The sequence below is a fragment of the Triturus cristatus genome, chromosome 7 (assembly GCF_964204655.1).
Source record: "Triturus cristatus chromosome 7, aTriCri1.1, whole genome shotgun sequence".
Taxonomy (NCBI): Eukaryota; Metazoa; Chordata; class Amphibia; order Caudata; family Salamandridae; genus Triturus; species Triturus cristatus.
Genome location: NC_140590.1, coordinates 1,132,993,971 through 1,133,006,246, shown reverse-complemented (window position 1 = coordinate 1,133,006,246; position 12,276 = coordinate 1,132,993,971). Strand labels below are relative to the sequence as shown.

The following is a 12,276-nucleotide window of genomic DNA, read 5'->3' as shown; positions in this document are numbered from 1 at the left end:
TGCTCTCACAGATGGGAAATTGCGGCCGCGGCTTCTGGTGTGGCCGTCATTTGGCTGCTTTTTTGCAATCACACTGAACCTCGTCTTAGAATAGAGCGGGGTCAGGGGTGGGGGCGGTAGGGAGCCCTGAGGGGCAAAATCATGGTCTTCCTTAAAATGTTCTCTAGGGGTACTCGGAGGTGGGGGTCCTACGTGAGTATTTGCAAGAGTGCATGTGAGTATGTCTGTGCGTGGTCATGCGTGCGTGTGTTCTAGTGTGTGTGTGCTTTTATGTAGCCCCTCGAGGGCAAAAATAACTCTGCTTTTAAAGCTGCAGTCTTGCAGTAATGCTGGCTGGCTTTTCTCGCCGTTGCAGGAATGCCCCCCCATCCAGGAAAAAAACGCCTCGCTGCTGTCTAGAAGAGGAAAGCGGTACAAAAGGGGGGGTGATGGACGGAGCATCAGAACCAATCAAACACTCACACCCAGTCAACAGGGAAGGCATGGCTTGGCAGTTCGGTCTGGACTGTTCCCATGAGGCACAGGGTCAGACTGATTTGCATATGGCCATGTCTGACCTGGGGTGGCAGAGTGGGCTAAAGAACGGTGATGGATCAAACCCAGATCAGTTGACTGGGGGTGAGTGTTTGATTGGTTCTGATGCTCCGTCCATCACCACCCCCTTTTGTACCGTCTAGAAGAGGAAGGCTCTCCGCTTGCCCCGGAAGTGGTCAGTTAACCACTCCTTGTCTGGTTTTTCAGTTGATTTAAAAAATGCATACGTGTTACATTGTGGGCATCTCCTCCCCCTCGCCGTAATTGTTTTTGGGGATTTTATTCGTTCTAAAGACGTAAAATACAAGAACATTCTACTCCTTCGGGGTCGGGCCAGTACACTCTTCAACATGAGGGTGATATTACCATGGGGCTTTCATTACCCTCTTTAGGCTGCGGAGGCTATAAAGGTTGTTTCCAGTTAGATCTTTTGAACAATGGAGCAACGTAAACTCAATTTAGCAAGGTAGCCTTCAAGGCAGAAATATAACCTCATTTGGTTTGGGGGTCAACTCCCAACTTACTTTTTGATCTTCTGGGGGACATAGAGACCACTTTTTTTTTTTTTTTTAATTCTTTTTATTAAACATACTCAACATAGAGGTACAGTTACATTCAGATCATTTACAGGGAACACAGCAGAACCAAGGTATACATACATAGTAGGATGTTAATTGGAGGATACGGTGAGGGGGAACTATCACTTTCGGGGTCGCCTGGGGGGGTGCAAATGTTGCCACGGTATGCGTCCCAGGGAGCCCATATCCTCTACCACTTTCAGGGACAACCCCTAGCCGTATATACTGTCTTTTCCCGCAGCATACACCAGTCGAGGTCTTTTTCCCAATCAGCGACCCTTGGAGCGTGCGTAGCCCCCCATAGTTGAGCAATGTTTCTCTTAGCTATCATGCAGCCCAGTGTGACCCATTGTACAGCGTGTGAGTTAAGGTCAGCAGGTTCCCAGATATTAAGGAGGCATCTGGGGGCCTCACGCCTCACAGTGAGTTCTAGGGTTTGGCTCATAATGTTGTGGATATCGCACCAGTAAATCTGTATTGGGTCGCAGTGCCATATTATGTGCATAAACGTGCCTAGATAAGTGCATCCCTGTCTGCAGAACCCGTTCGTTGGACCACCCATGTGTATCAGTTGGGGGCCCGTGATGTAGACTCTATGTAATATTTTTAGCTGCACAAGATGGAGGCGCGCTGGGATGGCAACAGTTTTGGGGGAGGAGACAGCGGTCTGCCAATTTTCGTCGTCCAGTTCGATACCGTCTTCAACGCATTTCTTCCGTAGGGCCAACAGTAGGTCATCCATATTGTTGATGAGTTTCCTATCGGTTAGGGATATGGCCTTCTCGGGTAGATGATCATCTAGTAGCCTGTCCTCTAATGGTGAATAGTCAGGTGGGGAAGTGTCACGGGGCAGAGCTGTGTGCAAGGCGTGGCGTACTTGAAGATAGCGAAAGCGCTCTGTCTCCGCCATGTCACGTTGTCGTTGAAGGGAGTCAAAGGACTTGATGCCATTTTTATCCCAAAGGTCTCTGATGTGGGAGATGCCAATTAGGTCCCATTTATCAAAGCCCCGTGAGGTGCTCAAGTCCCTGAGTTTCTGGGAGTCCCATAGGGGTGTGGATAGGGTCAGTCTATTTGTCCAACCCAGCGACGCCGTCGCTATATGCCAGATATGGACAGTATGTTTGGTGGGGCCAGTGAGGGGGTATCTGTTAGGCTTGGAGTAGAGGGCCCGAGTAAAGGAGCCGTTTGGGAGGAGCAGTCTGTCCATGCTAAACCCCGGGTTATCGGGCCGGCCATAGTTGCTGTGATTTATTGCCGTTAGGTGTGAGGCCCAATAGTATTTCTTGATATCAGGCAATCCAATTCCTCCATCAAACCAGTTATGGGTGAGTTTTTGTAACGCAACACGGGGCCTTCCATCCCAGAGAAGGTCTCGTTGGAGCCCCTCTATCTGTTTGAAGTACGAGCTTGGTACTGGGTCTGCCGAATTTTGAAGAACATAGAGGAGGCGGGGTAGGGACATCATTTTGAAAAGGGCAGCTTTGCCCAGCAAGGAAAGAGGGAGTGACTTCCAATGTTCAATATCTTGTTTTAGTCGTTGTATTGGGGGGGCGAGGTTTCGGGTAAACCGAAGAGTCTTGTCCAGCGAGATGAAAATACCCAAATATTTAAAGCCTTCTGAGGCTATTGGTATGGGGCAGCCTCGGGGTATCGGAGGGGGCCTTCCACACAGGACATACAGGAGAGATTTCTGCCAGTTAATGCCGAACCCGGAGTATCTACCAAAGACGGCCAAGATGTCAAATACAGCGATAAGGGACCTTTTGGGGGATGCAAGGTATAGTAATATATCGTCCGCGTATAGGGATATACGGTCCTCCCAGTCAGCCGACCATCGCTGCCCACGGATCGTTGCATCCTGACGGATTCCGTCCGCAAGGGGCTCAAGAGCTAGAGCGAACAGTTGAGGGGAGAGGGGGCATCCCTGGCGGGTCCCACAGCTAAGTAGAAAGAATTCAGATTTTCTGTTTACATGTACCTGAGCCATTGGGGAACTGTATAGCAGTCGTACCCATTGATAGAAGCCCGGTCCAAATCCCAGCTTAGCGAGCACAGCGAAGAGATAAGGCCATTCAAGCGTATCAAAGGCCATAGTGGCGTCTAGCGAGACCACGATAGCGTCCTCGGGCAAGGTCGATGCCCTATCCAGGACTCCATGCAGTCTACGTAGGTTCAGAGCGGTGTTCCGTCGAGGCATAAACCCCGATTGGTCATGGTGCACCAGGTCTCCTATCACCTTAACCAGTCTGTTGGCGAGCACCTTCGCTAGTATTTTGGGCTCAGCGTTCAACAGTGAAATAGGCCGATAGGAGGCACAGTCATTTTTAGGTTTCCCTTCTTTATGAATCGTAACAATGGTTGCGATTCGTTGGTCAAGGGGGAGCGATCCCTGTTCTAGACTAGTCTCAAACATAGATTTCAAATATGGTGCTAGTCTGTCCGGGCGCAGCTTGTAGAGTTCGATCGGGAGGCCATTGGGACCGAGCGCCTTACTAGGGTGAAGTGCTCTAATTGCGGTCGCAATCTCATCCGCAATAAGGGTGCTGTCCATAAACGCGCGGTCGCTGTCGGATAATACCAGCAGAGAAATGTCACGCAAGAGCTCGGAGGAGTCCGCTTCAGTGTATGGCGCGGTGGAGCTATATACTTTACGGAAATAGGCCACGAAGTGGTCGACTATGTCTTGAGGATCCACTATGGCTGATCCTCCAGAGCTTATTAGTTCAGGAACTAGGCGGCTAGCGTGTTCCCTTTTATCTAGCCAGGCGATTAGTTTCCCCGCCTTGTCGCCCCAGTCGTACACCCGCCCCATCCTATCTTGTCCTAGTAGTTTGGCCCGGTCGGTGACCAGGGCTCGGTATTCCTCCTGACGGAGTCGTAGGGCGTGGAGAGTCTCCGGCGAGGGAACAGGGTCCAGGTCACTCTCCAGGCGATAGATTTCTTGCTCTACATCAGAGACAGCCGCAAGCTTGTCTTTTTTGGAGCCCGCTATTAGGGAGAGGGCTTCGCCTCGCATAGAGAACTTTTTAATATACATTGGACATTAATGTTAATGGGGAGAGGCTGTGGTCTTGCGGCTAGACTGCTAACTTTGGGATTGCGAAACCAAGGTTCAAGCAAAGGGGTCGACTCCACATCCTGTGATTCTGGGCAAATCACTTCATCTCCCCGTGCCAACCAAAACAAACATTGGCATAGACAATAGGTCTCGCCTTTGGGACCTTATAAGTGTTTAGTTATCCAGCACAATATCCTTGGTGCAACAACATCCAGTGTTGCATGTCTAAACACTTATACGGTCCCAAAGGCGAGACCTATTGGCTATGCCAAGGCTTGTTATAACTAGACACATGCGCGGTGATTGTCATTTTAGAAGGGAGGGGGGAGGCTTTGGTCCCCCACTCTGCTCCCGAGGCTGAATTGAGCAAAAGGAAATCCAGCTGGTGCTCACAGCAGAGGGATTTCCTGCCTAAGGTGCCAAGACATGTTGGAGTCGTCCTCGGCATCTGAGCAATGGAGGACGGCTCGCGCATGTCAATAGCATGCAAAGGGGTTATGAGTTCTCCTCAGATGTCATTCAAGCTGCCTAGAAGTATCCTTTACTATTGATCAGCCCCAAGTAGAGTCCACTATGAGGTTGAGTTTGGGCAGTTAGGGGGTGCATTAACAGTGCATTTTGGCCTTTGTCCTTCCTCAATAGCAGTATGTCATCTGCACGCCTAGCAAACGGCAACTCTGACTTCTTAGGGGAAACAAGAAACAACCAAGCTTCTTTTGACTTTGAGCATGTTGATATGCAAAGAGCGTGTTATCCATTGAAGTGCAGTGCTAGATGACTACAGACTCTTGAAAGTATCTGGGCAAGAATCCCCCAAATAAGACAGAGCAGAGGTGTGGTGTGTGGTGTGCCATTGGACTGTGCAGTCTGTCTTTTCCATTGAATTGAGTGCAGTAGTGGTTGGTCCTACGCAGAAGAGGAAAGGATAAGAGGTCCTTCCTATCCTACACTAAATCGTCTTTTGGCATGCCATGAAGGGAGACTTAAACAGTTGCTGATGTTGCTTATGATGGGCTTCTTTTAACCTCCCAGGTGCTGGAGCTTCTCCAAAAGTATCCATACTCCTCAGTATTGTTCATCTACAGTCTGCTATGTACCTTACTCGTTGTTACGATGCTCCATTCTTGCCAATTTCTCTGTAAAACTTGATTCATGCGCCTAGCGCTACCAATCCCTTTCAATCTTTCTAGCTTAGTGAGTGATTTTACAAATACCCTCGCCATTCGGCCATCCATCTACACATTGCAACCCTCCATTGTTACATTTCCACATTCTGCACTTGGCCCTGGATAGCTCCATAAACTTCATCCAAACCACACATACCGTATTATCTCCCTTCCTCATAGACTGCATTCACGTCTCTTTTCCTACTTCTTTGCCATAAGGCATTCCATGCTCAGTTCTCTGTACAAGTGGACACATGCAATACATCAATGTAACAATGAACATTTCTTTGCATCACTTGATGTTATTTGGCAGGTCCATTCATACTTTACTGTTTTCCAGGCCTGTTTTGGTTGCCCAATCTACATTGATCTACCATTAATTTGCTTTAATGCTTCTCTTGCTTATCTATCACGTTTGGCTATGTTCAAACATTGAGCAATAGCCATGACTTTACCTAATCAGGCTAGAGTTGTTTGCTTCTCCTCAATCATATGGTGCATTTTACTAATTAATTGCATATCATTTGTTGCACCATTTTTTACATTTGAACAGTTGCTTGCTCAAAAAAACTCCTTATAATGCAACATTGATACAAAGTGTGATATGCTTCTGCAACGTTTTGAATTGCCTCTTATAAACATTTATTTAGCAGTTTAGTAAAGCACAAACAAGCCCCAATAGAGCTATTTGCACACAATTAGGAAGTTGAGTTAGAGGTATAAATCCACAAACACAATCAGTGTCAGAAGTTCAGTGCAGTATTTAATGGTTACATTTCGTGAGCAAAAGAACTCCAATCCGATTTAGAGTATGGCTCCTGCGTGTGTCATACTGAAGTACGTATTTCCGTGTTTGGGAATTTTTATCCAATTCAACCTGATAGGCTTATTTGAGGTCCAGTTTCGCAAACCAGCCAGAATGACCAATTTTTGTGATCAGATCTTCTATTCTTGGTAGTGGACAATAATCAACCCTGATGGCCTCATTAACACTCCTCAAATACATGCACATCTTGAGTTCTCCTGACTTTTTCTTTGCTAAAACGATGGGGGACAACCATAAACTTCCATCTACTCTTTCTTTATTGCCCTGCTCACACGTAACCTTCAACATACCTTATAATTATTTTCTAACACTCAACGGAATGTTGCATAATTTGTGTTTTCGTTATCTTTTCCAATTTCTCTTAAAAACCCCTTATCAAATTTCTACTTCCACAAATTCTCAACATTTGTGATTGACTTTATAATATGTTTTTCAATAGTAACTGGTTTACTTGATCCAGGTCTTATTGTTAACTTGAATTCAGCTTGATGGACCAACCCTAAAACATTGATACCCTTGCGTTCTACATTGCCGACCATGTGGAGGACAATACTTGAAAGCGTAAACCTGCCTAGGTAAATCGCATCTGTAGCAATTAACTCTCTGTGACTGAAATACTGGAACATTTGATTTACTCATACCCCTACCTTGTACACTGTAGCAGTTGCTGGTTTGCTTACCACAGCAACCAAAACTGACTTTGTTGAATGATTCTTCTAACAACTTCGCATCCTCCCAAGAACCGTCTGTATGCTTAGCTAGGTCTATGGCCTTACCTAAAGATGGATTTTTAGTCGGGAGTAATCGTTCGTGTATTTTCTTTGAATTGCACCTTGCTACCAGCTGATCTCTAATCAACTGTCATGTAAAATCAAAAACCTTCTGGCCTTCTACTCCCAAATAGTCCATTAAACCGGTTTTTCTTTCTGATTGGAATTTGTTGCATGGATTGCTACTAGATAAGATTTGAAAGATCTAAACCACAACTTCCACTGCAAATGAGGTTTGCCTGGTTCTTGCACAAATGACGCAAGTGAAGATATACTCTGCGTACTTTCTTTCCTTCAATAAAAACAAAAAAACTCTTTGGAAGAAAAAAAACACAAAAGAAGAGTTGACGAATAACGTGACCTGCAGCTGCTGAAAAAGCGTGCAAGTCGCTGAACACGAAAGAGACCAGATATGCTGACTAACTGCTGCTTGTAGGAGTGTGCAAATTGCAAACATTTTAGCAAAACAAGATAGCTGTTTGCACAAGCGTGCAAATCGCTGAAAATTAAGCAAAAAGGATCTGCACTAGAACATAGCGTGCTAATCGGTGTTCATACCACAAGATAAACTTCAATATGCCAAATGTTCTTGATTTACACTATGAGCAGTACTTCAAAGCTCCACTAAAGGCACTGCTAGAATGGAAGACTTTCTAGCGTACACTAGTAACACTCCATGATTCTCCCGAACACTTCCTGCTTACACACAGTACACTTCCAGGTTACCGTGTCTCAGGCACTGCTCGCCCTTTTACTGGATTTCAGAGGTGTGGCAGCTCGTGTGAATCAGCGACAGTTTTCCTTGTCGCACATTTGCCAATACATCGCTCCACAGCTTCAGCCTTGACATGCGCTGACACTACATGTGAACGCTCGGTACAGCGCTTCGTCGCCTCACACTTGACTTGAGCCTCCTTACAAGCATACAGCTCGCAATTCATTCGGATACAATGCGTGAAGCACTCGAGCCTCCTCACGATTATACGGCTCACGCTTTGTAGCCGCTCTGCTGCTACGCAATGCGCTTAGTGGCCACAATACCGTTGCGCACACACGCTACTAAAAGTTGCATTGACATCATAAATTCAAAATAACTGTCTCTCACATCTCCTTACCAACTAGAACAGCGCCGCTTGCCTTTAGAATTTGAAGTTGTCTTCACATAAACCGTACCGTTGCTCCTTGTGCTACTTCCAGTTATTAATTACTCCATGGCCCCCGCTAATACTTCTTGCCTCACATTGTCTCTCTACCCCAGTCTTAGCCATTTCTGTAGTGAACACTTCATGCAGTATTTGTGTAACAGTCATTTTAATTATCAGCTTAGCAATACATCCATCTTCAAGGGGGCACAGGAGTAACTGACACTCATGAATCCCTAAGGTGATGACATTACATCCCACATTCCGTGATGTCAACTATCTAGCCTACATATCACCACAAACTTCTTTGAGCCCTTTTTGTACCAGAATGTTGCAGTTGGCGGTGAAAAAAGGAGCAGTTCTGTTTTTATCGGTTGTTTCTGATGGTGAGAAGATGCTCCTGATGAAATCTCATTGAATATGAACTCTTTAAGCAGACTTGCATGTCCTCCACATAGAAATTATAAATTGTTTGCATGTTTTAGGGCAGGGGAAGAGTTTCCGTGTAGATATTAATAGCATGAGTGCCATATGGAGCCTTGAGAATCCAATAGGTGTATATCTGCTGGTCTGTAGATGGAATTGGCCAAGTTGGTGCATTGACTGAACCATTCCAGCCCATTGCTCCTTTAAATACTCTCAGAAGGAAGTTATGATTCAGTGTTTCGAAGTGAATACAATCAAGAACAAAAGGTTCTCTACCTGTACAAATCAATATGTGCAAAAGTCACTAATCACTAAAACATTAACAACACAGGCCTAAGCTGGTAGTGACACCACACAAGAAAGAAAAGGAAATCATCAAAAGGATTTTATTATAACTTAATACTGTGACACAACATTTTTTTAATATAACTACCCCTTCAGAAATAATGTTAGACTAAACACATCCCACAACACATTCACTCAACCTCAGGCATACCATCTCATAAACTCACATACTCACACGCCTAACAGTATCAGACATTCAGCCATATACAGTCAATATATACATGAATAGAACCCCCCTATACATCTAAGGTTACATAAGAGGCCTTACAGGAAGTACAGATGTGCCTCAAGGGAAAATAGCAAGTCAGTACACAAAAATCAATTGTACAATTAAATAATAAACACAGTTAAATGTTCATGAAATAGTAGACATTCTTAAAGGACAAAGGGGGGGGGGGGATTTTTCCTATCAAAGCAGCTCCACGTATTTAATCCAGCGCCAAAACATTCAATGAAGGGTTAGGGACAAGTAAAGGGTTATCTTTAAGCAGGATAAATGTTTCCAAGGTCTGTTAAGGAATCTAGGAGGCAAGAATCCCCTTTGTCTAAATAAACATTACTAACATCAGTAACTATCATCCACTATAATTTCAACCAAGCTGTACTAAATTGATCTCTTTTTCAGACTGTTCTGAAGCAGTACTTCATATTTTCATTATTTGCTATCAAATTTACAATTGTCTTTTTAAGTGTTTCCAGTTGACTCCTGGCTCGCTGGGATGAAAGGGAACATGGGTGACTATGGCCTACCCTAGCCTGCCTTTCTTTAAGGCTGGTGGTCACCTCTTGCAAAGTCTGCATTCATCAAATCTCTTGCTTGAGGTGACTTCCAGTAAAAAATAATACTTCAGCCTAATTTGTCAAAAACATCTAGTTAGTCCAGTAAGTTAAAGTTGTGTCATATAAGGCTAATTAGCACAGTATAAAAGCCAAGTACACACTGTGGTTCCAGCCATTCTCAGAGCTTGCTGTCCAGCCACTCATTCAGCAACCTGCTACAAGAGTATTCCCGTCCAATCGTGCTTTCAGTCTAAAACTGTAAATAAAAGATGCACTAGCTTTAGAGGTAAGTGCATTAGGGCACCAGAAGACCTGTTTAAAAAAATAACATTATGTTTGTGTCCATCTACCACACTCTTATGGGCATCTCAATCCGGATAACCCACAATGTAAGAATGCAATGAAAATTTCCCCTGATGAGCATGCAATTGGTAGGCATGCAGAACATTAAAAAAATGCAGATACACACTTAAATTATCATGCATGCACCCTGCTTGCATCAGAAGTGAATGATATGATAGAACCATGCATTTGTGCAGTTTAACAGTGATGGTCGTCAGTCATGCCTTGTTAGTGACCTGGCACAAATCTGGTACCCCCACCCAGCTCCTCCACATTGTTCCCTGTTCGCATGGCACTTCAGAGTGGACTGCCTCACTTGATATCGAGCGACAAGGTGTACATCGTGCCAGCTTGATACACCAGCAAGACGCCCCTCCACATGCATGTCTGACCAGCACGTCTTCCTCATGCCACAACTTTCTCATAACATTGTAATCCTTGGTGTCTGAACTCAGTCTTCTGTGGCCTGTTGCGAAAGAACCTCATTGGGGTCTCCTGAAAGTGCCAGTCTCTCAGAGAGGACATGTCAGCATTTCAACTTGGGATACTAAGAGCTGCTGCAAAGGAGACCTCTTACTCTAGAGCAACTTAGTACCCTAAGTGAAAATCTGTTTCACAGGGGTAAGGCATGCTGGCACATGGGAACGTAGTGCAAAAAAGAGCGGATTTCAGCAGGTGCATAGTCATTAATGCAGTTGTTGACAGGTTCTTTCAATAGATGTGTGAACATTGATACAATAGTTAGCAAGACAAATCCCCTCCATATCGCTCAAAACATCGCTCCAGTAACTCCTGGCATATTTTCTGTGTACACCATCTCCTCCTAGATGTTGAAATAACCCTACGCTTCCTCTTGTTTCCCTTCCTTTACCATGTACTATCCCTCATTTGAAGTGCGCTTCCTATGATGGTAATTTGATGAGCTTTAACGCACTGGTGTACCATGATCGCACCATAAGTTACTTTCACTTGAGAGCACCTTCATCCAAAGGCTACTAAATCATGATATTCACAAGCTTAAGTCTATTTCTCTCTTTTTCTCTTTTTCTCTTTCTCTCTTTCTCTCTCTCTCTCTCTCTCTCTCTCCCTCCCTCTCCCTCTCCCTCCCTCTCCTTCCCTCTCTCTCCCTCTCTCCCTCTCTCCCTCTCTCCCTCTCTCCCTCTCTCCCTCTCTCCCTCTCTCCCTCTCTCCCTCTCTCCCTCTCTCCCTCTCTCCCTCTCTCCCTCTCTCCCTCTCTCCCTCTCTCCCTCTCTCCCTCACGTCCTAAATACATTCAACTATTCTGGCATCATACGCCCAGTTTAATATTTACAACATAAAGGACCCACTAAATATATAGGTTGTAATTTCCGAAAAGCTGGTATTTGTGAATGTTGATGTATTCCCAGAATGGCAGCATTTCAAGAGATGAGTGCTGTTCATGAGAGGCGTAAAGCTGCGCTGAGTGTATTTCTATAGTTTGGTACAGCTGCTCAACACATTTTGTTGAGTAAACTTTGTGGCATAGGTTTTTGTACACTTGATTTGTGGGTGCTTATGTTAAACAATCCCAGTGTTCTACACATTTTCTCTCTCCATTCCCACTCATGGTGTTAGACCTACTTTATTAAACATATGTTGAGGTGCAAGATGTACACAAACTATTTATGGATGCTAAGTAAGGTCTCCAAGACTCTTTGAGTGTATGTTAAAATACTGAGTTGTGTGAGATCCTTCACTGTATCGGTCTTTTGTTTTCTCAACTATTTTTGCTGACTCGGAGCTATGAGACTCTCGCCATGAGGTTGAGTGCCACTGGTTTTCGATCCTAACAGGGCGAAGGTGAGCACATCCGAAGTACCAGTGTCTGGTCAACACTCGGAAGCTGAGGACCAGTGCGCCTTTCCGCCTCCCCGACGTCACCAATGCGACCATGGGAACTGGCAGTGAATAGGCGGCCTCCCTCAGCCCCCTTTAACCACCGGCGATTCTCAGGGGGATCCTGCAGCACCCCTGCACATCTCAGGCGAAGGTATGGAACCCTCATTTAGCCCTGACACTGTCACCCCCTAGATGGATTTTATTAATGTTCACTCTCTAGCCTGGGCACAGAAACTTGTGTCTGATGCTAAATAGTTGTGAATAGACCAGTTTGGAGAGGGGAACCTAAAGATGAATTTTCTAGGTTCTTTATGGCAAACATGCCTAATGCGTCCTGCCCCTTAGCCTTCTGCTGGGTACAGTATACCAGGTTTAAAACCCCCTGATAACTGGTGCTGTATTTTATATAAATATATAGTCCATTGTATTTTTTTTTTCTTTAAACA

General features: G+C 45.1%; 1 protein-coding gene across 5 annotated transcripts in view; it reads left to right on the top strand.

Annotated features, from left to right (window-relative positions):
* Positions 1-12,276, top strand: part of RNF44 (ring finger protein 44) — a 305,895-nt gene that overhangs the window by 79,232 nt on the left and 214,387 nt on the right. For 3 of the 5 annotated variants that reach the window (XM_085618287.1, XM_085618286.1, XM_085618285.1), the window contains exon 2: positions 11,785-11,981. The exons of the other annotated variants lie outside the window; for them this stretch is intronic. In XM_085618287.1, coding sequence (XP_085474413.1) covers positions 11,875-11,981 — 107 coding nt within the window. In that variant the 5' untranslated portion in view covers positions 11,785-11,874. The remainder of the gene's footprint in view (positions 1-11,784; positions 11,982-12,276) is intronic. 5 annotated transcript variants of the gene reach the window in all.